We start from the raw sequence: 26,601 nt of genomic DNA, 5'->3' as shown, positions 1-26,601 counted from the left end.
GATTCAACGTTTATTCGATGAAAATTGGTTTTGAAATGGCCGAGATATCCAAAACAGAGCAATCGTAAAAAAAAAAGTGGAACCCACCTGCTTTTAGGGTAGCTTTGCTTGACTTTGCTTTTGGATATCCCAGCTATTTCGAAACCGAGTTGTATAAACTTTGAATTCCTCATAGAACGGGTCGCTCCGTAATATTTTATTAGTAGTTTCTTGGTATCTCGCAAAAAGTTAAAAGCTCAATCCTCATCTCCACCAATACTGTAAACTATCCCTTTGAATAAGACGCGGTGATCCGATCTATACTGCAAACGACTTAATAACATCAGAAATCGAATTACATCTGTATCGTATATTTGATGATTTATTTCCAAATTTTACAATAAGAGGAATCAATTTCTGATTCTCTTGTACAACTACACACGATTATATTGTGCATGGAAAGAATACTAGTAATGGTCGCATTGTCGATATATCATTGAAGAGGGCGCCCTAATAACGAAACTTTACGATCAATATGACGCAGGAGGTGGCAGGTGGGACCGCGATTTACTAATATACAATGTACCGATAACGTTTTTGGTCAATCGACGAAATGCAGCAAAAGGTTATAAAAGGGAAATAAACCAAACGAATCTCCTTTTTCCTCCTTGTAGAACTAGGGCTGTGATCAAATTGATATCATGAAGTTCTTATAGAAAAAAAACCCGCTACAAGCATAGCTTGATTTAATACACCAAATTGCTATCTCATGCACCATTCCTTTCATTTATGATTATAACTAAATAGTTATTGTTATCATCACCATCATTCTTCTTCTTGTTATTATTATTATTATTATTATTATTATTATTATTATTATTATTATTATTATTATCATTATTATTATTGTTATCATTGTTGCTATTAGTATCATTATTACTGTTTTTATCATTATTACCATTCATTTTGTTATGATGACGATGGTAATGCAATATTCCAGAAATAGATAGATATCATCTCATATCATAATTATCATGATGATGATGATGATGATGATGATTTTTGTTATCATATAAGGATATGACCGGAAACTGAGCACATACACCATACACATATCTCGTTTCATATTAATGTAACAAGATCATTGCCCCCTAAATTCCTCTCCATCTCTCCCCTCTCTCCTTTCCTAATGTTTTATATATGATCTTACCCCTTCCGTCAGTAATGTGTCTGCATCACTAATGTGAAGTTGAATGCAGATAAATGGTGTTTTACTCACCATTCTTTTAATGTTTAATTGTAATTCGTGACCCTTTTCTCTCTAGAGTAAGTCATAAAAACACAAGCCATGCTTTTCATGATGATTTTCCATTTTAAATGATTCAAAAAACAAACAAACAATGATAATAGTTGATATTTTTAGAGCGCCTTTTCCACTGGATACAAAACGCTGAGATGTCATCCCTGGTCGTCATAGGAGATAAAAATTTCAAACTTGGTGTGACTATATGCTTACACTTTTGTGTATAATAAACAGAGTGTTAAAGATGATGTGTCATCTGTTATATTGTTATGTTGCTCAGTTATTAGTTTTTCGAATGTTATGTTATATCTTATTGATTAAAAGGGAAATGCGTTTTGAATAAAGCAAAAGACTACTTTACAGCGAGATAAAAAGAAATGTTGCTGAATGTCCTCATAGCTCGTGCTCTACTTCTTGTGCAGGGAAAACGCGAGCAGAAATTAATAAAGATATAGGGAGAGGAAAAGAGAAACCATCTAACATTTCTAGATAGAGAGCGTCAAAATGTGATGGCCCATTTACTTTTATTAGGACCTCTTTCTTTTACTTTATTTTGGATATCCCAGCCATATTTCAAAATCGATTTTCATCAAAGAAACTTTTAATTAAAAAAAAAGTTAAACAAGTTAAAACTTGAATCCCATCTTAAGAGAAGTGTACTATCCCTTGAAATTGTGCCATTTGCAAAAATGTGATACGTAACAAATCCACTTTATTTCTAGTTTCTACAAATGTCCTTGTTTTTTGTTTTGTTTTGTATCACAACTAGGCCTTGATTTCTCTAAAATCAATTAGGACTAAAAGGGCACTATAAGTCTGCTGCTCGGCACTGGCAGCACTGATTGTGTAGGGCCTGTGAGCTACGTACGGCACGTGCGAGCTCTTGCAAATGCATGGATGCGGTAGAATCAAGGATCAGAGAGCGCGAGCTAGCTTCGTGCGTTTGCAGCAAAAACTACGCTCTCTTTGGTTTGGGCGCTCGCATTCGCGTATAGTACTTATGTCACACAACGCTTTCACCATCCAACCATCGCACGTACAAGGATAGGATCGGCCAAGAGATCGATCCCAATATGTACCGGTAAACGTAAACCTAGCATCTACGTGTGTACATTGTATGTATGCATGATCAACGTGAGGATTGGATACCTATTTTACCAGAAAAGTGCCCTGCAGAAATATCTGCGGAAAGAAGGGATCTCTCTGAAATTTACTGATCGAGGTACTTGGAAACAGAATGCCGCGAAAGAACGCTTCTCGGGGTAAGGTCATCACCTGCGAATTTATTAAGTAGGCAATTCCCTTTCGTAAATACCGTGGTTCAGCTCAGGTTATTAAACAACTAAATGCTGGGCCTTGCATGCGTAACGTTTCAATCAATCAGTGTACCACTATCACCATCCAGTGTCAGGCTGTGACAAGTCTGCGGGGCGGGGAAGTTTGAGGGTCGACCACCGTTGTGGCCCGGTGCGGTAGTCACGGCTCGGTGGGTGGATGGCTTTCGCCGTTTCGGTGAATAAGTACAGTGTCCTTTCATTGACCCTTTTTGAACTAATGCAGGCTATAGTGTTCATGTTCTAGTAGTAACTGGGTCTACTGTGGGGTAAATTTCACCAGGACTCGGGAGGTGTAACAAATAGACATAGATTACCACACCAAATACGAAATAGACTCGGCCAATTCGTAACGTTACTGTCGTTAGGGTCTAACTTAACATGAAGTTAGACTTAGTGGTGTCGACTAGAGTAAGACTTTCTTCTTCTTCTTCCGTTAAGTGCAGCTTCATGCCTGAAGATTACGCACTGTAGTGTGTGAGAGTGTGCAGCCGTATGTGTGCTCCACCAGTCAAATTCCACAAGTAGTGTACCATACAGTATTTACAAAATATATAGACCAACATGGAGTGCAAGTAAAAATCCATAATTTCATACATGAGCTGCAGTTACTCTGTACGTCTCCCTCAAGAAGGACTTGAATGCCTCGAGGGAGGGTGAGTCAGCTGGGTTTGCTGGTAGGTGGTTCCAGTCTCTGTTAGTTCCGGGGAAGGAGGATGAGCTATACACCAGATTGGTGCATAATGGTGTCCTGAAGCAGGAATCATGCCCTCTTGTGGAAGATGTTGACTTTTGTAGGTATTGCTGCCAGTCAATGTCCACCAGATCATAACGGATGCAATACAGACCTATTCTATTCCTTCATTCAAGATCAACTGAACTGCTTTTAGTTTGAGTTTACTTAGTGCTAAATTACGAAGTACTGTTAAGAGAGGTAAGACGTGCATGCGCCATAAATTTCACAAGTCTACAACTGTAAATTTTCGCGATTCGGGAACTCCCAACAATTTCGCGAGTGGTAAAATTCGCGATTTTGGAGTCCTGTACTGAATGGAGAAATGTACACGTGTGCATGTACAGTACGTCACATCCATATCACCAATCGGGATCAGACTCAATATTTTCGCGTGTTTTTAATTTCCCGAATAGCATCTGACTCGCAAAATTTGCGAAAATAAAAACCTCATGAAATATTCGGTGTATACAGTAATTTGTAGCTCAGATACTGTATAAACTGCAACCAGCTCGAGCAGGAAGCGTTCAGGCTGCAGATAATAATAGGATTTCGGGTCTCGTAGTATTGTGCCTAAATTCCATCTTTAGTACTAAAAATTGCTAGTGTGTCGATGACTAGATCCAAATGATATCGACAACAGAATATGTTGAACAGTTGCTTCCTCCAATAGATTTCTACTACTAGGTCTAGGGTCTAGCCGCTAGTCCAATTCTGTCCAAATTTATGACTAAGTCTATGATTCAGTCAAGAGGAATACAACGTATGTGAGAACGACAACTGCTCCATACAACCGATCACTACACAGCGAAACACCCTTGTCCAAAGGCTGAAAGTATTGCAACTTTCATGCATCATATCACTGATGCGCAATGTGCCAGCAAAGGTAGTTAAAAAAAAATGAAGGAAGAATGGGGAGGGGGGGGGGGGTACGGAGATAAACTTGTAGAAAAACGTCTTTTCAAGACCATGGGATCAATCTGGGGTGGAAATGAGCAAGTGCGCAACGGGTATGAATTAGATATGAAACATACAATAGTAGGCTGCATATCCTTCAAAAAACAGTACATTAGGCAGATTCACACAGCAACCAAATGTCACACTTTTTTGGGTCACGCTTTGAATTGCCACTCCCAAACCTTAAAAAAAAAAAATGTATGTGGACAGAATAGTCACGACTATTACACTGTACTTCAAGTGAGCCTAAAATCGTGACTTGTGCACCACTAAAAGTGTGACGTTTCTCAAAAAATAGTCGTGCTTTTTACTGAATCGTCGCGATCATTTTAATGTGAAATGCCAGGACTCGGCATGCCCAATTTGCCTTCACTTGAACCGGTGCGATTTCGATCTTGCTTTCTCTTCACGAAACAGTGCAACTTTTCTTTTTCTTGGACACTTAGTGTGAACTGGAGCATAAAAAAGTGTGATTTGAATTGTGATTTAAATCACGCTTTTTCAGTGTGTCTTTGAATATGCCTAGTGTTGGATTTTTTTTTTTCTGTTTTCACTCCACAAAAATCCTGAGCTCCAGTGACGCAGTGATGCCTTGCAGTCATTGAGCGAATAGGAGCCATTGAAAGAGGCATACCCCACACCTCTTATTGTCATTCTGAACAACGCTGTGTAATGAATGGATCTCTCAGTGAAGATACAGTCCCTAACCCACGGATCATTATGAACCCAGTTTTGGGTTACTTCTACCTCCCTCAGGTGGCAAGAAGTTTGAGCTCTGCCAATTTGGGTTCCTTTTTACTGTTCATCTCTGAATTAATTTCGTTGACATAATGGTTTTGTCAAGTCGTTTGTTCAGAAATTTTCTGAAATTGCTGCACATACGGTGGTATGGAAGAAGTAGTGACAAAGAACATCTGCATCGATTTTAATTTTAGCTGACATTCTGTTTTGTTCTTGTTTTTGGTTTTGATGTACTGTGGCAATGTTCATAAACGATGGTCTGGTCATCATTTCCAAAACCGTAACAAGGTACCGGGTATTTAAATTTGTGTTTACACAAATTTGTTATTAAAGGACAAGTCCACCTTAATACATGTGGATTGAGTGAATGCAACAGTAGAACACATAAGGGAAAGTTTGGGGAAAATAGGACAATCCATTCAAAAGTTATGAATTTTTTAAGTACATTTGTATCTGTGCAGTTACTGCTGGATGAGAAGACTACTACAGTTACTACAGTGTCTGGTGTCGTATGCGTACAACGATATAAAGAAAACAAAAAGAGAATTTCACAAAACTTCACTTTTTGAATAAAGTGCACATTCTTCAACTTTTTTTTTGTTTTTTGTTTTTGTTTTGTTGTTGTTCATTTTCCATCTGTGAAAGATGGCTGGATAGCCCATATTCAGCTACACTAAGCTGGTCTTCCATGGGGTCCAGTTGGATGTGGGATGGGACCACTTCACCGGGTTAGACACCCTGCTCTTTGCGATGAATGAATGAAGCGGGATCTTTTACGTGCATGAGCTGTGACTCTCTCATACACGGGACCTCCATTTTATGTCCTATCCGAGGGACAGAGTGTTTTGCCTCTTGCTAGAGGGGACGGTATGTTTTTAATACACACAACATTGCTCAGTCCAGACTCGGGTTTGAACCCGGGCTGCGTGATTGTGAGGCAGACGCGCTACCGACTGAGCCAACTCACCGCCCAATAACCCAACAACTTATTATTGACATATGTTAAGGGTAATGATTATTCCCCCTGCCTTCTGAAAGAGAGAAGTCAAGTGTTCTTTTGTTATGCGAGAAAAGTGAAAATATGTTGAATTCTCTTTATTCTTTCTTTATATCGTTGTACACATGTGACATCACAAGCTATAGTAGTCTTCTCATCCAGCCTTGACTGAGCACAAACTTCAAAAATTCATAACTCCACCCGGGTATGCCCAGTCGAGTAATTTTCATCTTCATTTCAGCATTTTCCCCTCAATTTCTGTTCGCGCATCCTCGTGTCTGTACCACCTACCTTTTATAAGAAGGGATAGCGAAAAGTAATTACCATCACAAAGACATATCTTCCTTTGAAAGTGGCTGGTGATTATGCAATGAGACACGAGTTAATTATTGTCTTCGTATCGGCGCGGCAGATCCTGTTTGGCACATGCTTCAAATATTTTTGAACGGCGGCTTCGAACATAGATCAAAGGGAATAACTCCGTTGTTACTCCATCTCTTCAACCTCCTTGATTTCTCTAGGTAAGCGTATCGCCCTAATATCAAGGCAAAATAATTCCTATCATTAGAATGACTTCCAGGATGAGCTTTCATACACTGTACATGTAGCACCGATGATAGACAGACTCTCTGAACAATTATTCCTAAGTTTTTGTTTTTGTTTTTAAAAGTTTTTAGTTTTTCAGTTATCATCATGACGTGTCCACAAATAAGGACAGTATGGGTCATCAAGCATATGGCTTTAGAATAAAATGTTTGATCTGATCAAAAAATAAACATTGCAAATCGTAACAAGTGCAAATACATGCAGAGTTGTGCACAAATTGTTAAAGATGAGCTGTCTAGACATGTAAAATGCATTTCAGTCATGGACAAAAGTATTTTTGACAATTGTACAATTGATATGAAGTTACTGTCTTCTAAGTTCTATTAGGCCATATGACTTCTTTTGACCCACAGTCTGTGTAAACTCTCAAACAATCCAAGGAGTGAAGATGGGTCTAGACATGAAGTCTACAGATCACCATTGATAGGGTTCATGCTTTGCCCAGTTGGATTGTAGAAAATTACTTATTTATAATTTGTCATTCCATTAAAGAGAGTCATATGTAAAGGAAGAAAGTGTGTGACATAAGACATGATCTCAGTCTGAATTTTCTTCTTTTGTAAACATGAGTTAGCACACTGAAGACTTATGAACTATCCTAATATTTTTATTGTAACATCAGAAACTACATACTACATGCACACACGTGTAGTTATCTTGGACTACTGGCAGTGCACAAAGTGGACAATGTAAAGTGTGTGTCTGTCTGAAGTTTGGTACAAATCAAAGTATGATGGACAATGCATCCTGTGCAATCCATTGGAGGTAGAAGTAAAGTTCTTACATTGATGTATCCAAGAAAGAGTGGTTTACTGTGAGACTTGTGATGCTGTGGCGAGGTGATTTTGGCAGCACTGTACAGGTTCAGTGCTGTTACAATTGTATGGGAAATTTGCCGGTATTGTGATTGTTCCACCTGAATGCTCACAAGGCGGAGCCCTCTGATGAGTCAGTGGCATCCTGGTGCATCGTGCTAGAATCTGTCCTTATTGTTGAAAACTTTATCAACAAACACTAAACTTAGTGTCAGTTAAACTAGGTTAACTTCTATTATTTAGTGCTAAGCCCTGCCTAGTGGTCTTTTTTAGCTCACCAGAGCCAGAGGCTCAAGTGAGCTTTTGTGATCATTCATCGTCTGATGTCCAATGTGCATACATAGTGCATTGGGTGTCAACTTTTTACACAGACGATGTTCAGCTTCTGGGAAGACCTACATGTACACTGTATGACAGATTTTCACAGAACTTGGCTGGGTGTAGCTTCCCTAGGATGATGGGATCTCAATTTGTCTAAATGGGCACCATGCCCCCCCCCCCCCCACCTTCAGAGAACCTCAAGGCCTGAATATAAAATGGGAACTCCCGATCAGTTGAGAATTAATCTGATAAAGGGTAAAATTTTATATGCACAACAGTAAAGATTTGATCAAAATCTGATAGAAATTGAAGAAGTTATGAAATTGGAAAGTTTTACTTACATTTTTTTCACAAAACAGTTCTTGAACAGTCATTATGCACATATCTATATGCAAATGAGTGAGTTGATGATGTCAACACCTCACAAGTGTCATATTCTAAAGTTTCTACACAAAATCTAGAAATTTAGACTTTTTGTTTTGTTTGAACACAATTAAACCCCAGTCTTGCCCTATATACATTGTATCTGACTTTCAGAAGCAATATTTTGAAGTTATAACATTATGTTGTACACTAAAAAAAAAATTGTGCAGTGATGATATCATCAGCCCACACATTTGATTCGTAGCAAAATGTTTCAAGAACTACATGTATTTTGCAGAAATTAGCAAAAATTTGTAGTGTTTTTTTTTTGGGGGGGGGGGGTGGGGGTGGGGGAGTTGGAAATAATATCCATATTTTCATTTTTTTAAAATAAAGACATTATGGTCAAAGAGATGTCACCAAATGTATAACTCTGGCATATTCTGCATTGACCTACAATGTATGTTATGACCACCATACCCCTAGGGTATGGTTGCAGGCTTCCCAGATTAGAAAAACAAAACCAGAAATATTGTGAATAAATTTACATGCAGTGTGAGTAAACACACTTTTGATTTTGACAATTGCAGATATCCAGGGGTACAAGTGTATTCTCCTTGGGGTCAGGACCAACTGGGGGCCAGTTTTCTTATGTATTTTTTTTTTTTTTGTAAACTCATTGTCAATTTTCTACTAACTTGACAGATTGCTACTGAGTGTAGTGTGAAAGCACAAAATACAATCAACAATACAAATTTCTTTTTAGGTGTTATTTTTACATGCGTTATCTTGAAAATTAATGAAAGAAGCATTTCAATATTTAGATGGGATCATCTTCATGTGATGTGGCACTGAAAACGGTGTTTGGATAAGGCCTTTTTTACGATCAGTGGTGTAACTTTTGTACTCAGAGGGTCAAAATTTCAAACAAAATATTTTTTCATTATTCTGTTTGATTCCTGTTGGAAAGTATTCAAATTTTTGAAAAAATAACATTTCAGACCTTAAAGCTGAAGAGTTATTGGTGTAATTTAAGGAAAACCCTGGCACCTGAAGTAAATTTAAGCAAAATTTTGTTTTCATGAATTGCACCATAATGACAAAACTCTGTAGTCAAACTTCACCATGCAAAGTTGATATGGTTAACAACAATATATAGTTTGTGAATCAAAACTATTTGGGGGTTGAATATAAAGTGAATTTTAAAAAAAATACATGAGATTTATAAATTTTTGGTAAAAATACCAATTGACATGCAATTTTTAAGATTTTAACTATTTATTGGAGGGCAAGCCAGGTCAAACTCTATACTATAACTAGAGATTGTAATTTGTCATCACTGACAAATTAAGGTGATCCGATTTTTTTTTTATCAATGATTCGAGTCCTGATCGCAATAGGCATGACCATACAAGTTTCATCTGTGTTTAGAGACATTGGCCGTGTGATGTTTGCATTCTCATTTAGAAAAGGGAGTCATATCTGCCATCTTTGGTACCAAATTCTGTATACACTGAATAACGAAGATACAGCAATGAATACATATGACCTTTGACCCACCTTTGCACTCCCAAGATTGCATCTGATGAAATAGTGGTTATTTTGTGAAATGATTCTCGCGACATCGTCTATACGTGTGAAAAATATGGGAAAGATAGGACAGGTATTCACTAAGATACAAGATGAAACATTTATGACCTTTGACCCTAATTTACATACCCAAGATGTTGTCCGATCTAGTAGTTGTTATTTTATGAAATAATGTACGAGACATGAACTAAACATGTGAAAATATGGGGGTGATAGGGCGTGTTTTTCTCGAGTTATTGCAAAGAAAGTTGCAGAAAGAAAGAAATATCTCAATACATAGAAGATAAGCTTTAATTTCAACCAATTTTTTATCGTAATTCCGACATCGTATGAAAAAACGAAGGAAATAAAACGATAGCGCAAAGTCTCAGCTACAATATATTAAAATCTGGGAGAAATTCACCGAAGGGTAAGTGAGCTAGTGCTCGATAGAGACAATCATGTCAATTTTCACATTAAAGAAAATTCCCTCCCATAGAGATAACACGTCATAACGAAGATACAAAAAGAAGTACATATGACCTTTGACCTCAATTTGCACAGACAAGATGGCATCTGAGTAAATAGTGATTATTTTGTGAAATGATCCTTGTAACATGGTCTTTGCGTGTGCAAAATATGGGAAAGATAAGACATGTATTCACTAAGATACAGGGTGAAACACCTATGACCTTTGACCCTAATTTACATACCCAAGATGGTGTCCGATCAAGTAGCTGTTATTTTATGAAATAATTCACGTGACATGAACTAAACATGTGCAAAATATAGAAGTGATAGAGGCCGTTTTTCTTGAGTTATTGCAAAGAAAGTTGCAGAAAGAAAGAAATATCTCAATACATCGAAGATAAGCCTGAATTTCAACCCAATTTTTTGACGTGATTTTGACATCGTATGAAAAAACAAAGGGCACACTCACGGTAGCGTAAAGTCTCAGCTACAACATATTAAAATCTGGGAGAAATTTACCGAAGCTTAAGTGAGCTAGTGCTCGATAAAGATAGTCATGTCAATTTTCATTTCCAGAAAAACTGCACTCCCATAGAGATAACACGTAAACTGGTCAAATTTGACAAGATTACTTTTAATCCATTTTTACGAGGTGATACCGTTATCCAATCAGAACACTGTAATTTTATGTTTGAAAGAACATTAAATAAGCTACATCATACTGAAATCTGGGTGAAAATTGACAAAGGACTAGTGAGATACGCTCGAATGAACTTGAAATTTGATGACGTCATTTTGAAAATTTACTTTTTTTACTTTATTAAGAAATTTGATATCTTTTAATCATTTTGTCAGCGTTGCCAACCCATGAAATGACATGTACAACTCATCAGTTTTCAAAATATGTATAGAATATGGGGGGTCACCGTCCATCCTGACGAGTAAAATCGGATTTAAAATCGGCAGTTTTTTGGCATAGTTGTACTGTATATCGCCATTGACGCGCGCGCGGAATTTCAACTTTGACGGGCCCGTATGACGTCATATTGAGTCGGATTGACTTGAAACTTGGTAGAAATATTCCTTGACATTTCAGGCAGCCGATACGTGTGAAAAAACGGGAAATTTCTATTGCATATAAGCTGTGCGTGCGTATATGCGCGCGCGCGTACGCGTCCGTCCGATTTTTTCAATTTTTCAAAAAATGCTCCAAATGGTCTGAAACGTGTGCAAAAAAAATTTGAGCTCGATTTGAGCATACAAATATTTCAACGCGCGCGTACGCGCACGTACCAAGAGAAAATGTGAATTTTGAGAATATGAGTAGAATGCGCATAACTTGAAATATATGTGACGTAAATTTCATTGAAAAACTTCATTCCATTAATGAGATATGACTGAAAATGTGTTTTCATATAATGACGTCATAGTGACGTCACGGTCGACTGATCACTTTGATTTTAGTTCGATTGCCGTCTTTGGGACACGATACATACATGGTATAAGTTTGAAATTGATAGGCAGAGTACTTTCTGAGCTAACCTCTGCACAACTTTTGGGGAGAAATAAAGAAAGAAGAAGAAGAAGAAAGAATCCGTACAGATACAATAGGTGATCCGAGTGGATACTCGGATCACCTAAAAAAGTGTTCAAAAAAAAAAAAAAACTGGCAGGGGTGAGCATCGAACCAGGGACCTTAGGATTACGAGTCGGATGCGCTATGCAATGACCTATTTCATGCTCCATAGGCCCTGTGTATTAAGCAAAATGACGCTGCATCGAAGCCACATGCAATTTTTCAACCAAGTTTTTCGATGTGATACCAACGTTGTATGAAAAAATGGAGGGCACACTTACGATAGCCCAAAGTCTCAGCTACAACATACTAAAATCTGGTAGAAATTCACCGAAGCATAAGTGAGCTAGTGCTCGAAAAAGAGAGTCATGTCAATTTTCACTGCCAGAAAAACTGCACTCCCATAGAGATAACACGTAAACTGGTGAAATTTTACAAGGATACTTTCAATCCATTTTTACGAGGTGATGACGTTATCAAATCAAAATGTTGTTATCACGTTGATGAAAGAACATTTCATAAGCTACAACATACTGAAATCTGGGTGAAAATTGGCGAAATTTAAGTGAGATACGCTCGAGTGAATTTGAAATTTGATGACGTCATTTGGAAAATTTACTTTGTTTACTTTATTAAGAAATTTGATATCTTTTAATCATTTTTTCAGTATCGCCAACCCATGAAATGACATGTACAACTCATCAGCTTTTAGAATATGTCAAGAAAATGGGGGGTCATCGTCCATCCTGACGAGTAAAATCCGATTTAAAATTGGCGGTTTTTTGGCATAGTTGCACAGTGTATCCCCATTGACGCACGCGCGGAATTTTGAATTTGACGGGCCCGTATGATGTCATATTGAGTCGGATCGACTTGAAACTTGATAGAAATATTCCTTGACATTGTGGACATCCGATCCGTGTGAAAAAACTGAAAATTTCTATTGCATATGAGCTGTGCGTGCGTATATGCGCGCGCGCGCACGCGTCCGTCCGATTTTTTCAATTTTTCAAAAAATGCTCTAAATGGTCTGAAACGTGTGCAAAAAAAATTTGAGCTCGATTTGAGCATACAAATATTTCAACGCGCGCGTACGCGCACGTACCAAGAGAAAATGTGAATTTTGAGAATATGAGTAGAATGCGCATAACTTGAAATAAATGTGACGTGAATTTCATTGAAAAACTTCATTCCATTAATGAGATATGATTGAGAATGTGTTTTCATATAATGACGTCATAGTGACGTCACGGTCGACTGATCACTTTGATTTTAGTTCGATTGCCGTCTTTGGGACACGATACATACATGGTATAAGTTTGAACTTGATAGGCATAGTACTTTCTGAGCTAACCTCTGCACAACTTTTGGGGAGAAATAAAGAAAGAAGAAGAAGAAGAAGAAAGAATCCGTACAGATACAATAGGTGATCCGAGAGGATACTCGGATCACCTAACAAGTCTTTAAGAAGGGCTACCTTCCTATGTAGGTTAAATGAAATTCCAATCATTTCTTTAAATCTTGGATTTTTCACACATGGATGTTTCGGAGGTGACAGTTAACATAATAGAATGTTTCGGAGGTGACATTAATATTAACACTCATTTTTTTTTAGAATAAGTGACAATAACACAAAACTTCTTCTTTTTATCAATGTTTTTAATAATTATAACTCGAGAACAAGAAATTAACTCCTGTTTCAAGCAGATAAACCACACAGAACAAGTGTTTTTTTACACTTCATTAATTAGCATGGGTTCCGGTAGTTTGCCTTCCATTTGGACGAAGGTTGTAAGCTAAATATTGTAATCTGAAGAAACATGGCATTCCATTTTCTACCTTAAATTGAGATGAGGGTGTGAGATCATTTTAGTAATGTTTTTTTGCTCTCGGAACGTTTTATTCCACAACACCAGGGAAGAATCACTTCGTTTCGGAGGTGACATTCAATGTTAACATTGTGTTGAAATATTCATTTACAGTAAGAATAAGACAGACATAAGCTAGATATTGTAACCTGAGGAAACATGGCATTCCATTTTCTACCTTAAATTGAAATGAGGGTGTAAGATCATTTCAGTAATGTTTCTTTGCTCTCAGAACATTTTATTCCACAACACCAGGGAAGAATAACTTTGTTTCGGAGGTGACATTCAATGTTAACATTGTGTTCAAGTATTCATATAGTGTATGTTTCCCCCCCCCCCCCCCCCCCCCAATTTACAATTAGACTTTTGCATTGATAGCACCCAACATGATTAAATCAGCTAAAATCTACTTTGGGGTCTTAAATTATAACATCTTAGCTCTATTTTGCAGAAAGCCCCAGTCAATTTGGTTAAGTGGTCGCAAAGAAATGTGGATTGTTATAAAGGATGTCAGGAGTCTGATTCTTCCAAGTTTAGCACTTGGATGCTCTTGGAACTGCATATTAATGTGTAAACACAATATACAGAACATGGAGGGAAGGGATTCCTGACATGCTCTACAAAAATTCTCATTTCTCTTTGACCTCTGAAGCAAATTGAATGGGGTTTTCTGTAAGGTGTGGGCAATGAGTTATAGTTTCAATCCCTCAAATTGTATTGTAGATTGATTCACTTTCTTTAAAGTTATCATTGCGGAGGGTACCATTGTAATGTTTTTGGTGGGGACATAGGTTATGAATGCCAACAGCAAAAATTCTTATTTGACTTGTATTGTGTTTTTGTTTGCACATAGTATTATAAATAGATTAATTCAAGGATGTTCATGAATTCTTCATCATTCTTGATAGCCACCATACAAATGTTATAATACTGTTGAAAGGTGTTTGGTTCATCTGGGATAAATTTTCTATATACCAGATTCATGCTGTTGACATTACTAAAAAAATATTTTATGTATCTTTCTGAATTGCTTGAAAATTACCAGCAAATCATATATATTAGTCACTTTTGAGAGTAAAAAGTAAAAGATAAGAAAAAATCATTTTATTGTTTTGGAGGTGACACAACACAGAGACAACCCAACTTCTCAGGTGTTAACTAATATATTGTGAACATTCATGTCTTTCCTCATGGCTTTAATTTTCAAATATAAGCTCTTTCTTTCAGTTCTTACTTGTTATTTTGTTTAGTTATTCCCTTTCATGATAGTGGATACCAGTTCATATTTTGTTTTAGATTGTAATTCGTACTTATCTTTAGCAAGTTTTTACAGTTTAGTTAAGACAACAGTTTGTGTTTCCCAGCTGAAGAGAGCAGCATAATGCTTTTGTGTGAACTTATGGGGATTTTTTTTTTTTTTTTTTTGTTAAGTAATTTTACTCATCAACTTCACAGAGGGTCCCGGACACAAACTGGTCTCAAATAACCCTATAAGGGACCGAAAAAGGACAAGTTCACCTCAATAGACATGAGGGTTGAGTATACACAGCAATATTAGTAAAACACATCAGTGAGAGTTTGAGGAAAATAAGGCAATCTATTCCAGAGTTATGAATTTTTGAAGTTTCTGCTCAGTCAAAGCTGAATGAGAAGACTTCTATAACTTGTGATGTCACACGTGTACAAGGATGTAGAGAAAGTATCAAGAAAATTCAACATATTTTCACTTTTCTTGCATAACAAAAGAACACTTGACTTCTCTCTTTTGGAAGGCAGGGTGAATAATATTGCCCTAACATACATCAGTAGCAAGTTGAAGAAATGTGCACTTTTTTCAAAAAGTAAAGTTTTGTGAAATTCACTTTCTTTATGTCATTGTATGCATGTGACATCATACACTGTCGTAGTCGTCTCATCCAGCAGTGATTGCATAGATAAAAAACCCCATAACTTTTGAATGGATTGTCCAATTTCCCAAACTTTCAATGATGTGTTCTACTTATGTTGTTGCATTCACTCAATCCACATCAGGTGGACTTGTCCTTAAAGAAACAATTTTCTTTTCCTTGAAATTCCAGTACTTAAAGCCGAATTCTAAGATAAAACATAATAACAAAACAAGGTAAACACGTCATCAAAATTATATTGAGATAGAACTACAAATCTTGTTTTTGGATCTTTCCCTTTCCAGTCCTGGGGACTTGTTCCTCTGTTCACTTTGGTTGTCAGATAACTTCAATAATCTTAAAAAATACAATGTCATAAACAGTTGGTTCAGCTTGGAAAAAGTAATAATTATTGTCATATTTTTAAAAAAAATCACATAATTTTGTTTATGATTACCACGTTGTACATGAAAAAACAACAACTAAGAATTCAAGAACAAGTTGTGCACCAGCTATAGGCATGTGGCCTTTTTGTGGAGTTTGATTATTTTATGATTTTTTTAAGATTGTGGACTAGGGCATGCATGAACTGCCACACGTATCACTTTGGTATCAAGGGAATTCTGGTGAGCTAGGTATACAAAAGTCACTTCTATTGTGATGATTTTGTAGATATTAAATGTATTTGAAAATGTTAATAGATAGTGAAAAGGAACTGAAGTCTTGCCTTTCACTATCACATAACAATATGGTGTTAACAAACAATGTCACCTCCGAAACACAAGAAAAAGCAACCTACATGGAAAGCTGCGATTGGTAAATCTTCACAACTAAATTGCTTAAATTGGAAATCAAGCTTCTAAGATGAAAGCATCTATATGTTTACTTAACTAAAGCAGGAGAATTGATCTTGATTACAATAGTATATATACAACAGATGGGTGTATTTTGTGCATTCTCTTTGTTAAAAAGTGAAAAAAATGTAAATTTGCCCTAAAACGTACAGTATAGCAATAAAAATAAGAGTGAGAGTGTGTTAGTTGATTTCTCCACTTTGAGACTTATGTTACTAAAATAAATGAAACCATTGGTGTACATGATATGGTTTCTCTTCAATAGAAATGAGCAAAAACTATTGTTAACAGTGTTTTGTCACCTCCGAAACAGTAATTCTTAGTTTTTATTAGATCTTTTATTAATCTCTAGAAAATTCTCACTTCCTGTTGCCATATTACTATTTTCATCCAAAAGAGATTCCTGTCAATTGGACAGAATCAAACAAAATTGCTTTGTCTTCGAGAAATTATCAAATATAATATGCTTGTTGTTTCGGAGGTGACGATTGTTTCGGAGGTGACAAGTGTTAACGGAAAATTGTAAATTGCTCCGAAATGAAAACAACAGGCTATATTTCTACTACCTTCCTTCAGAGATAATGTGAGGGGATATGTTACATTTTTGTAAATGTAATGTATAACTGATGTCAAGAATAAAAAAATCAAATACATAAATCTGTTGTTTCGGAGGTGACAGAAAAGTTAACAGAAAAGTTGCATAAATTTATAAACACTCACCAAAAAATAATAAGCTATTTGAATCAAATGATCTTTGGATCGAAGTTAAGTCAGATAGATTACTATTCTGTTTTGATGGAAATTAGCAAAGTTGAATTTTATAATTGTGAGCAAGAGCTAACTCAAAAGAGGGGTTAATTGTTAACGGAAAATGTCACCTCCGAAACATAAAGTTTGGACAATTTCAGTCTTTAAAGAAGACAAAGCAGAACCTGGTAAACATAATAGTTCTTAATGTTGGATACCTGTCTATCACCACAACAACAAAAATAATGAAAAGGAATAAACAATTTAATATGCTAGGTCTGACAAAAAAACCATGTCAGAGTGTATACACCAAAAGTGTTGGATTTCAAGCATGTAAGTGCATGCCACATCTGAAAGAAAAAGAGAGGAAAGTTCATTAAGGTACCCAAGGTAGACACTGTGGGTGGTAAGTTTATGAGAAAAAATAATGCATATCTGTCAGTGTATAAGAAAGTTATACACCAATTAGTGCCAAAACCGTGTTTTACACCACTGATTGTAAAAATGGCCATAAGGTTTGGGGAGTACTGGTACAAGTGTAACTAGTACCATGTGTATTGTTATACAGCTGTTAATATACATGTACCACATATTCAGTTTACTGCATTGTTTGCTGTACACGAGATGGCAAACAGGATTCGAAATTTGCAAGCAGTTGTGTACACGATTCATGAGTTCCTTATACTTGCTGAATTTCAAATCTGTAGCACTCTGGCGTAATAAATTTGCATGGACTTTAAAAGTCTAGTATTGTCAATGATATGCTTGGGTGAAAGAGTTTGGGCCTATACGTCGGGGTCACCAATGTAGGTATTATGGTACGGGCCTATGATGTAATACCTAACAACTCACCGAATGGCGACGGGACTTGAAGCTGAAGGCACCACCAGCAGGAGTGGTAGACGACCGTATGACAGTAGTGTAATGCACTAGGGCACCAGTAGAGGTGAACGGTGTCCTTGTAATGGGTATTGCACTTCCCGAACGAATATGAAATGATATGGACTAACTCCGAATGCACTTTGGGTGTCCGAAGACGACAGTGTCCCATATAAATATGTACAAAAGATCCGGCGGCAGCATGGAGTATCCTCCGAGTGCCGCGGCTAGCACAAGCGAGGGTAGAGTCGATCCACCGCTGGAGCGCTGGATAGAAGAACTGCGCGGTCCCTGGTCGTGGTAGAGTCTGCACACCACGGACAGCTCGCTAGCAGGACCGAAGCAGCGATGTGATGGGACGCAGATCGCGTTGAATGCAGCGATGTAGAAAATCCCCAGGTTGGAGTGTAGCCTGAAGAAAGGGCGAGCCGCGATGTAAAAGGCAGCGAATGTCGTGAAGTGTAAAATCCGAGGAAGTATGATATTCCGTATGGAGTATAATCCGTATGAAATGACCGTCCACGGCGCGAGGTATCGAGCGCGAGAAGACGTGGGAAGTACATACGGACGTAGTATGCGGATGTGAGTGACTCCTAACGATTAGAACGTGCTCTCAGGGTGAAAGCTAATCGTGAAGTGAGGAAGCGTGGAAAATGAAACAGCGTGGTCGGAGAAAACGTGTCACGGACAAGAGCTTTGAGAGTGGTAATTGGCTGATGAAGATGCGCAGCTCGCCACTAATTGGTAGCTTGTTTCCGTGACAGCAAAACAAGGGGTGTGTTTATGAAAATCCGACTACTGTTGGAATGTGAAATACGCGTACCTCGGCACGATGACAAAGGCGGAGAATGTAGTGCGCACCTGTCTCGTGCCGGCGCACAAAGAAAGTTCGCGTGGCTGTTGACAGAATGCTGACTTGTCAGACAGCATAATTGATGGCAGCCAGACAATAAAAATACAGAGATATTGGAAACCGCTACAGATTCATTCAGACAAGAATTTAAATGGGGCTTTCCCTAAAAAGCATGAAGCTTTTCATTCATTGTTATTGTTTTGACTTTGAACCTTGGGGGAATCAAGGATGGTACCCCCAAATTATATACAACAATGTACCATTGTACAATGTATACACTTGTATACTTATCATCAAGCTTTATTACAGAACAAATGCTATAAAAGCTTCTAGTCACAATTATAGGTTCTAAAACACAGGCTCTCTGCATGCATTATTGCATGGCTGTCATGTAGATCTTTTTTGTAAGAATTTTAGAGTCAGTCATCTTGCCTCACAGGCTCTTTCAGCAACTCTTTACTATACAATGTAGGCCTACATTTAAAGGACAAGTTCACTGTAGGCCTACATTTAATGTTTTAGTGAAATCTGTGACACTGAGTGAATTCGAGAGCAGCAACAGTTTGTTGACCTTCCATGGGATTTCCCAGTGAAGAACTTCGTAGTCACCAATCACTCCATGCATTCATTCCTCCACATAGAGTTTACCTGTGAGAAGTACATGTAGGCCTACTGAACATTGTAGAAGTATGATAAATAATTTTAGAATATGGTGACTATGTACAACTACATGTACACTCTTTACAGAGATCATACAATAACATTGTACTCTGCTTTATACATTTTTGTATCGATGTATACTGTACACACCGGGCTAGCCTGCATGACAGTGCTCGGGACCACAATTGGTGTATTGAAAATAAGTTTAATATTTATGCAGTTTACTGTATACCTTTATTGGCACGATTTTACTGCAAAACTAAAATGTCAAAATTTATATCAGTATTAGTTAGGAAACAATGTCACAATTACATTAATACTCTTACTGTGGACTAAAACATAGAATTGAAAATGTCCCAAAATGTGTAAAATTTGACAAATAATCTAAGTGTCACATGATGGCTTTTGCTATGGTTTACCTGATGGCTTTTTAACACAGAGCATGCATTAGAACTACAATGTAGGCCTATATCTTTTGTTGAATTCAAGTTAACTTTCAAAGGTCTCAGATTCGCCTCAGATTTGTGACCCTGTAAAATGGATTGAGATCTGGTGGGCAGCAGACCGTGCAGACACCATTTGTATAATGTGTTGCACAAGCTGAGCTTTCCCCTTGTGTAAGACCTTTCATAACTTGTGTATTTTAGTTACATGTATAGTCAGAGATATTGGGAGAATAAATAAGTTTTGATGCATCAATATTTGATCTATAAGTCCACATGTATGTACTGCACTCTAGTGTTGCCAGATTCTGCCTTCATGCATTGCAGCTTCCCAAGAGGAGCAAGTATTTTTCTTTTTTTTTTTTTTTTTTTTAGGCTAGAAGGTTCTGGGTGAAGGTAAACAGTGGATGTGTGAATCACTAGTATTCCAAACATTGTTACATACAACTTACGAGTGTAGGCCTACAACATGTGAAATTATAAATACAGAGGGATGTAGCCGCCCTAAAATACCAATGGTGGTACTAGTATTGTACAACATCCGTAAGGTCTGAAATGGAGTTTGGCTTCTCTTGGCATAAAATTTGTGATATTGACATGTTACAGCAGTAAAGAAATAATGTCTATGTAATCATATTCTGATGAAGTAAGTTCTGGTCTGTGTCAATGTATTAGACTGTTCCATTGGTCACTCAAATGAAGGTACAACATATGTAAACACGATCAAATTGAAATTGTGTTATTGATAGTCTGGAATCTGAGAAGTTGGCATATGTTTGTTTGATACTGAATTCCACTGTTCATGCTGATGTAAGGGAACTTGTATTATGAGTTTGACACACATGTGAATTTTACCTTCACACCTATACATATTAACAATACACAAGATTTTTGCGATTCTGACACTTGACACACCTTAGTGCATGAAGTAAAGCATCGGTAGGTTTTGTTCTGCATACAGCTGTAATTCATTTTCAAGGTGTTGCAGTGCCTTGATAAAAGACTACCCTGGTAATGCCAATAGGCTGTTATGTAGACACTGTTTGTCTACTGGAAGTTAATATTTGCAAGTTTGCCAAAAATCCTGACAGCACTGATTTGATTTATGTCAAAAATGGCCAGCTGTTACTAGAATCTGTGGGAATAGTTCCCTCTTGTTGTGAGTGTTAGTGTGAGCTGTGTCTACTGAACCAACATTTCCAGGCAGGGTCAATGAAGTACAATTGTAGGAATGAGAAGTGGCAAACCAGTGTATTTCCTAACCAGCTGTGCTCTTCCCACTCCCTCTATTCCAAGCAAACCAAGGCCTAGCCTTTTGACAAGACCTCGTGGCTGAGAAATGAGACTAACTCGCCACACCGTAGCATTGCGAGAAATGGATGAATGCGAGACCAAATGGCACCTGTAGCCACAAGGCCTTGTCAAACCTAGGTTTGACAATTTTTTGGGAAATTTTCGCGGTGTTGAAATTTTCACGCATTTTGCGCACCCAGAAACTAGTGCGAAAATAAAAGCATGCAAATATTTTTGCTTGCCATATGTTACAGTAGTTGATGTCTTGATTCTGCAGAATTAAAAACACACAAAACTCTTCTTACCGGGCCGAGTGCGAAAAATTAGTCACGTGAAAATACCCACTTTTACAGTACAATATTGTACAGTACAACATGGCACAGTAGCCTACATCATTGGTAAGGGAAGATGGCCAAGAGCATCATGAGCAAAGTGGTCCTACAATGTATGCTTGTCATTGAAATGTAATACAATCAAGCCTATTGCTCACTTATGGGTTTCATATAGGGCAGAATTTTATGCAAAAGGAAGGGGGGGGGGGGTTAATATTTTGGAAATTGTCACTATTGTCTGCTGGAGATTTTGATCATTCTTTGTGTCCTTTTTACTGCAGTGATCCATCACCTGGTGAATGATTATTGCTTGTTAATTCAAATCTGGTCTTAATCCAGGCTATAGTGAGTATCTACAAGGGCTTTTTACACTTGTGTTTCTTAACCCCGGACTTTCTCTGACCCAGGACTATCGTTAGTCCCGTACCAATTTTTTCAGCTTTTTACACTCACCAATTAGTCCCGTACTATCTCTTGTCCGGGGCTAAGGAGAAAACTGACCTTTTTACACTCGTATTTCTTAGCCCCGGACTTTCCAAACCACATGAATATTCATAATTACGCTGTGTACTGTACACGTACACGCACGCACCGGCAGCACTTGATTACCTTATTTCTGATTGGTCAGTGAGGGTCGGACTTCGTCTCCGTCGCTTAGCCCAGGATTATTTTTTCGTTCTGTTTACACTCACTTGCTTGGCACCGCAATTGCGGTGCTAGCACCGCAATTGCGGTGCTAACGGTACCCCTGCTATTTTGCAGGGCCAGATAGTACCGTACTATCGGTGGGGCTAGCCCACTTTGGCAAAAACGAGTGTAAACAGAAAGTGGGCTATAGTCCCGTACCAACGGTGGGGCTAAGGCCCCCCCTTAGCCCCACCGTTGGTCCGGGGCTAAGCAAAAATTTACAAGTGTAAAAAGCCCTACAGTGTACTATGTGTACATTTGTTACAACTCTTTGGGTGCCATATTATGGCATTTTGCGTGGTGCCATCAACAAAATATGCCATTTAGGGGTGCAATTTACTCCATTTAATAGGATTCAACTCTGAGGCACGTAGACCAAGGAGGTGGAAGAGAATCTGCCTCCCTGCTTAGATGCAGGTGTAGTGGTTTGTAGTTCAAACATCTGTAGGCCTGCATTGTTTCTGGATGTCATTTGATAATGCCAATATTTTTCTTTATAAATTATACTTGATGTACAGAGGACAGTGGTGATACTGGGGTTTTGATGATTGATGAGAGAACCAGAGCAGTCATGACGGACCATCCCAGACATGCCCAAGAAGCCTTCAGGGAGCAGGTAAGACAACTCTTTCATCAGCTTTTATAGTAATTTTTGCCCTGCTTGAAATAATGCATGGCACACAAGAGGACAGTTGGCTATAAAGGTATCTATCATACAATGAATATTACCAATCTACATGTTTATTTGATTGGAGTCTGACATTGTAAAACAAATGGAACGATAAATCTATTCCTGACATTGTACATATAAACAGCTCATTCTTTAGGAAACAGATTTACCGTGAATGACCTCCACAGGATTACATACAATGTATGGAAGCCTCCCAGATTTGGGAGAATTGAATGCAAGTACTCGACACACAGGTACTATAGATACACTGTATACATAGAGAGCGCTCCTTCAGTGCCTGTCACTTAGGTTCACATTATACTGTGTACTGGTAGGTTGTGTTAATAGTGTTTGGTAGGAAGTATTTTGACCTAACCCATATTTGTGGTTATGTCAGGCCAACAAACTTTTGACTTGACTGTCATGAGACAGTGACTATATGTATTTCTAGACCTTGAGCCTTTGAATAGTGAGAGTATATTTGCAGTTCACAGACTGAAGTTTGAAAGGTGAAAGTCACCAGTAGGAGCTGATCAAACGAGTTTATTATACACCACTATAATAGTGCTAATATTACAGCCACAGATCTGCCCAGTGACTTTGAATTAAGGTTACTAGGGTGCATTATGTATTAAATGCCAATAAACTATGGAAGCTAGGGATCAAGGTGAGGCAAAAAGGCACGTTAACAACAAAACAGGATTTTTGTTTTGTGATGTACCATTTGCACTGTTAGAAAAAACAGAAGCTCTCTTTTGTGTGTGTTTTGTTTTTTGTTTTTGTTTGTTTGTTTTTTGTTTATTGTGTATGGGCGAGGAAAACTGGAATACTCCTTTTTTTCGGGGGGGGGGGGGGGACACAAATTGTAGTACACAAGTGCAACTTGCCCTTGTTTTTTTTTTTTTTTTTTAAATTGAGGCCACTGATCTGTGTGATTCTTACGTACATAGAGATCAGTGATGTAGGCAGACTCAACAGGTGATTGCTCTTGATGGTTGCTGATCATAATGTGTGGGAAATTGCATGATTGATTGTTCAGAATGAAACTACCTGTAGGCTGTAAGAATTGTTCAGAACAAATGAATTACTCATTAGCATGATACAATGTACCTGCTATCTATTCTTTTTATGCCTCCACCATGAAGTGTCACTGGAGGCATTATTTGTGTTCTTATCAATGTTCTTAAAATGCAAATTCATTCTTGCCATTGACTGTACATTACATGTACCTCTATGATGTAATTGCTGTTGACTGGAATACAGGAATGCACAGTCCATGTACATCAAATTTGTCCATTTTGCCAGCTCTGAACTCCAGCCAACAGTTGACATACTACAGACAGTGTAATTTGCAATATCTCACTCTAGACAGGAGACATCCACAGGAAGTTGCTCAATATTACCTTCTTTTTTTTTTCAGTGTACACTGTACATTGTAGGCATCGCAACAGTTACTGTGCAATGGAATGGTAACATCTAGTGTGCCTGTTAAAGCAGATGAGGCAAGTTTTGTGGATTGAATGGAAGGAATGCCGTGAACATCACAGTGTCCTTTGCTTTCAGTTTGGCACCATTGTGAGAATCAGCAGAAAATTAGCACTGTTTCATACTATGCACAGAAAATAACATGTAGAAAACTCAAATTATGATGTGACTTTTAAAGATACTTGTATGTTCTAGTAAGGTTATAAAATTGCAACATTTTTCTACCAGTGTGTAGACATACAGTACTTGCTCTGCAATGCAATCTACTGTAAAAGTGGATATTTTCGAGTGAGTAATATTTTGCACTCGGCCAGGTAAGATGAATTTCTTTTGTTTTTAATTGAGGATATTACCTACCAGAACATACAGTATGGCATGCAAAAATATTTTTATGCTTGTATTTTCACGCTAGCTTCTGGTTGCGCAAAATGTGCCAAAATTTCCATTTTGCTAAAATTTTACAGTATACTTTTCAAGACAAGGGAAGGAGTTTTGTTTCCATCAGGTCTATGTAAAACTAGAGGTGTGAGTTTTACATGTACCTACAAGTCTACATTGTACATGTACATATGATGCACCACGCTGTTATCTGGGGTACCGTAATACCTGAGATTATGGTGCTACATGTAGTGCCATTTCATGTTTAAAAGATGTTCAGATTTGAATCTTTCTATTAAGTTCAGAAATTTGTTTATAATGGAAAGAAAAGGAATCAGGCTGTGTATTGCTTTGATTCTAAGGGCAGGGGCCCCAGAGTACAGTTGTAGTTTCTCACTGAAACCATTCCTCTCGAGCTGATAGCCTTTGGTACAATTTCTTCTTCTTTGTGTTCAGGGTCAAATACAGTCCTCCATATGGTATATTTTAAATATCATACTTGTACTGATTGACTGATGTGAGTGTACAATACAGTGTATGTATTCTGGGAGGACCACTTCATTGGCGTTTGCACCATACTTCATTTTCCCGTTTCATTTTTTAAATAACTGTTTATCATTCTGGTGTTGAGAAACTGTTGCAAGACAAGCACAGTTTATAATTAGCCGAGGTACTAAAATTTCACCATGAAAATGCCAATGATTACAAGCAGTTGTCATACATAGTGATGTACACTTGTACTATGTCAAAGAAAAAAGAGAATGTGTTGTTTGAAGGTTTGCATGGTGAAGTAAATGAGAGAGAAAGATGATTTGCAGTGACACCATGTGTATGAAGTCCTTTAACCGGATCGTTGTTTGGCAGAACAGCCTTTCATTTCTCCTCTTTCTAGGCTCTTCTGCCAAACAACGATCCGGTTAAGGACTTCATACACATGGTGTCACCGCAAATCTTTCTCTCTCAAAAAAGAGAATGTTTTACAATGTGGTATTGATTTCTTTCAACGTGTGATGGGCGGGGTATAAGAAGGTGATTGTTTCAGCATATTCACTATTAAATCTTGAATAGTACACTGTCAATGAGTCTTCAATCATGAAGTCATTGGTTTTACTACAGTGTGCACAGGGTGACATGTTTTTGTGAGTCAAAAGTTCCTTCCTGCCATGTAAAGGCAGACAAGTGGAAACAGTTTGGACTCTGGCCCCAGGATGTATACCAGTCCAACAAAACTTCCCTGGTCCATTGTATCACAATGTACACTACAAACTACTTTTCATATCCCCCTCACACGCACACACATACACACACACACACAGTCATCGTCAAACAATCACCCGGAAGCAACGATTTTCATTTCTGGATTTGGAAATATTTTATGTCTGTGTGTATCAGGTTTAAAAAACAATTGAAAACTCACTTATTTCATTTTTGTGCCGGAAATGCATAAATGCATGCAGTGAGTGTGTGACTCATTAAAAAACACAGGACTTGTAATGTTTTTTTTTTTTTTTGCCCCAAAATTTTTCTCTCGGGCCACCAAAAATTTGAAATTGATGATTTTGGTGGCCCCATCGGGCCACCAAAAAAAAAAAAGTTAGTGTGGAGCCCTGAGAACCTACTTTGTGTTGAATCGCGGTATATAAAAACATTATCATTATCATCATTATTCATGCTAAGAAAGGCCTTGAATGGCATCCTATTTTCATTACATGTCCCAATTGGGCACCAGAAATATTTTTAGCGCCCCCCCTTTTCAGAATTCCTGGATCAGATCCGCCTGTGACTAACTTTGTGTAGGCCC

The 26,601-nt window shown here is 37.7% G+C and overlaps 1 protein-coding gene across 2 annotated transcripts in view; it reads left to right on the top strand.

The window, feature by feature from the left end:
• Positions 1-26,601, top strand: part of LOC139721532 (SPATS2-like protein) — a 56,976-nt gene that overhangs the window by 10,757 nt on the left and 19,618 nt on the right. The window contains exons 1-2 of one of the 2 annotated variants that reach the window (XM_071632850.1): positions 2,339-2,544; positions 22,786-22,883. In XM_071632850.1, the coding sequence (XP_071488951.1) occupies positions 2,520-2,544; positions 22,786-22,883 (123 nt within the window). In that variant the 5' untranslated portion in view covers positions 2,339-2,519. Of the gene's footprint in view, positions 1-2,338; positions 2,545-22,785; positions 22,884-26,601 lie in introns of those variants that run through there. The other variant, XM_071632858.1, reaches the window with a different exon arrangement.

Source organism: Diadema antillarum, unplaced genomic scaffold (genome assembly GCF_040938485.1).
Source record: "Diadema antillarum isolate AM-2024a unplaced genomic scaffold, OU_Dant_1.0 scf00000013, whole genome shotgun sequence".
Lineage (NCBI taxonomy): Eukaryota > Metazoa > Echinodermata > Echinoidea > Diadematoida > Diadematidae > Diadema > Diadema antillarum.
The sequence above is the reverse complement of the archived record's forward strand: the minus strand, read 5'-3'. Positions and strand labels throughout refer to the sequence as shown.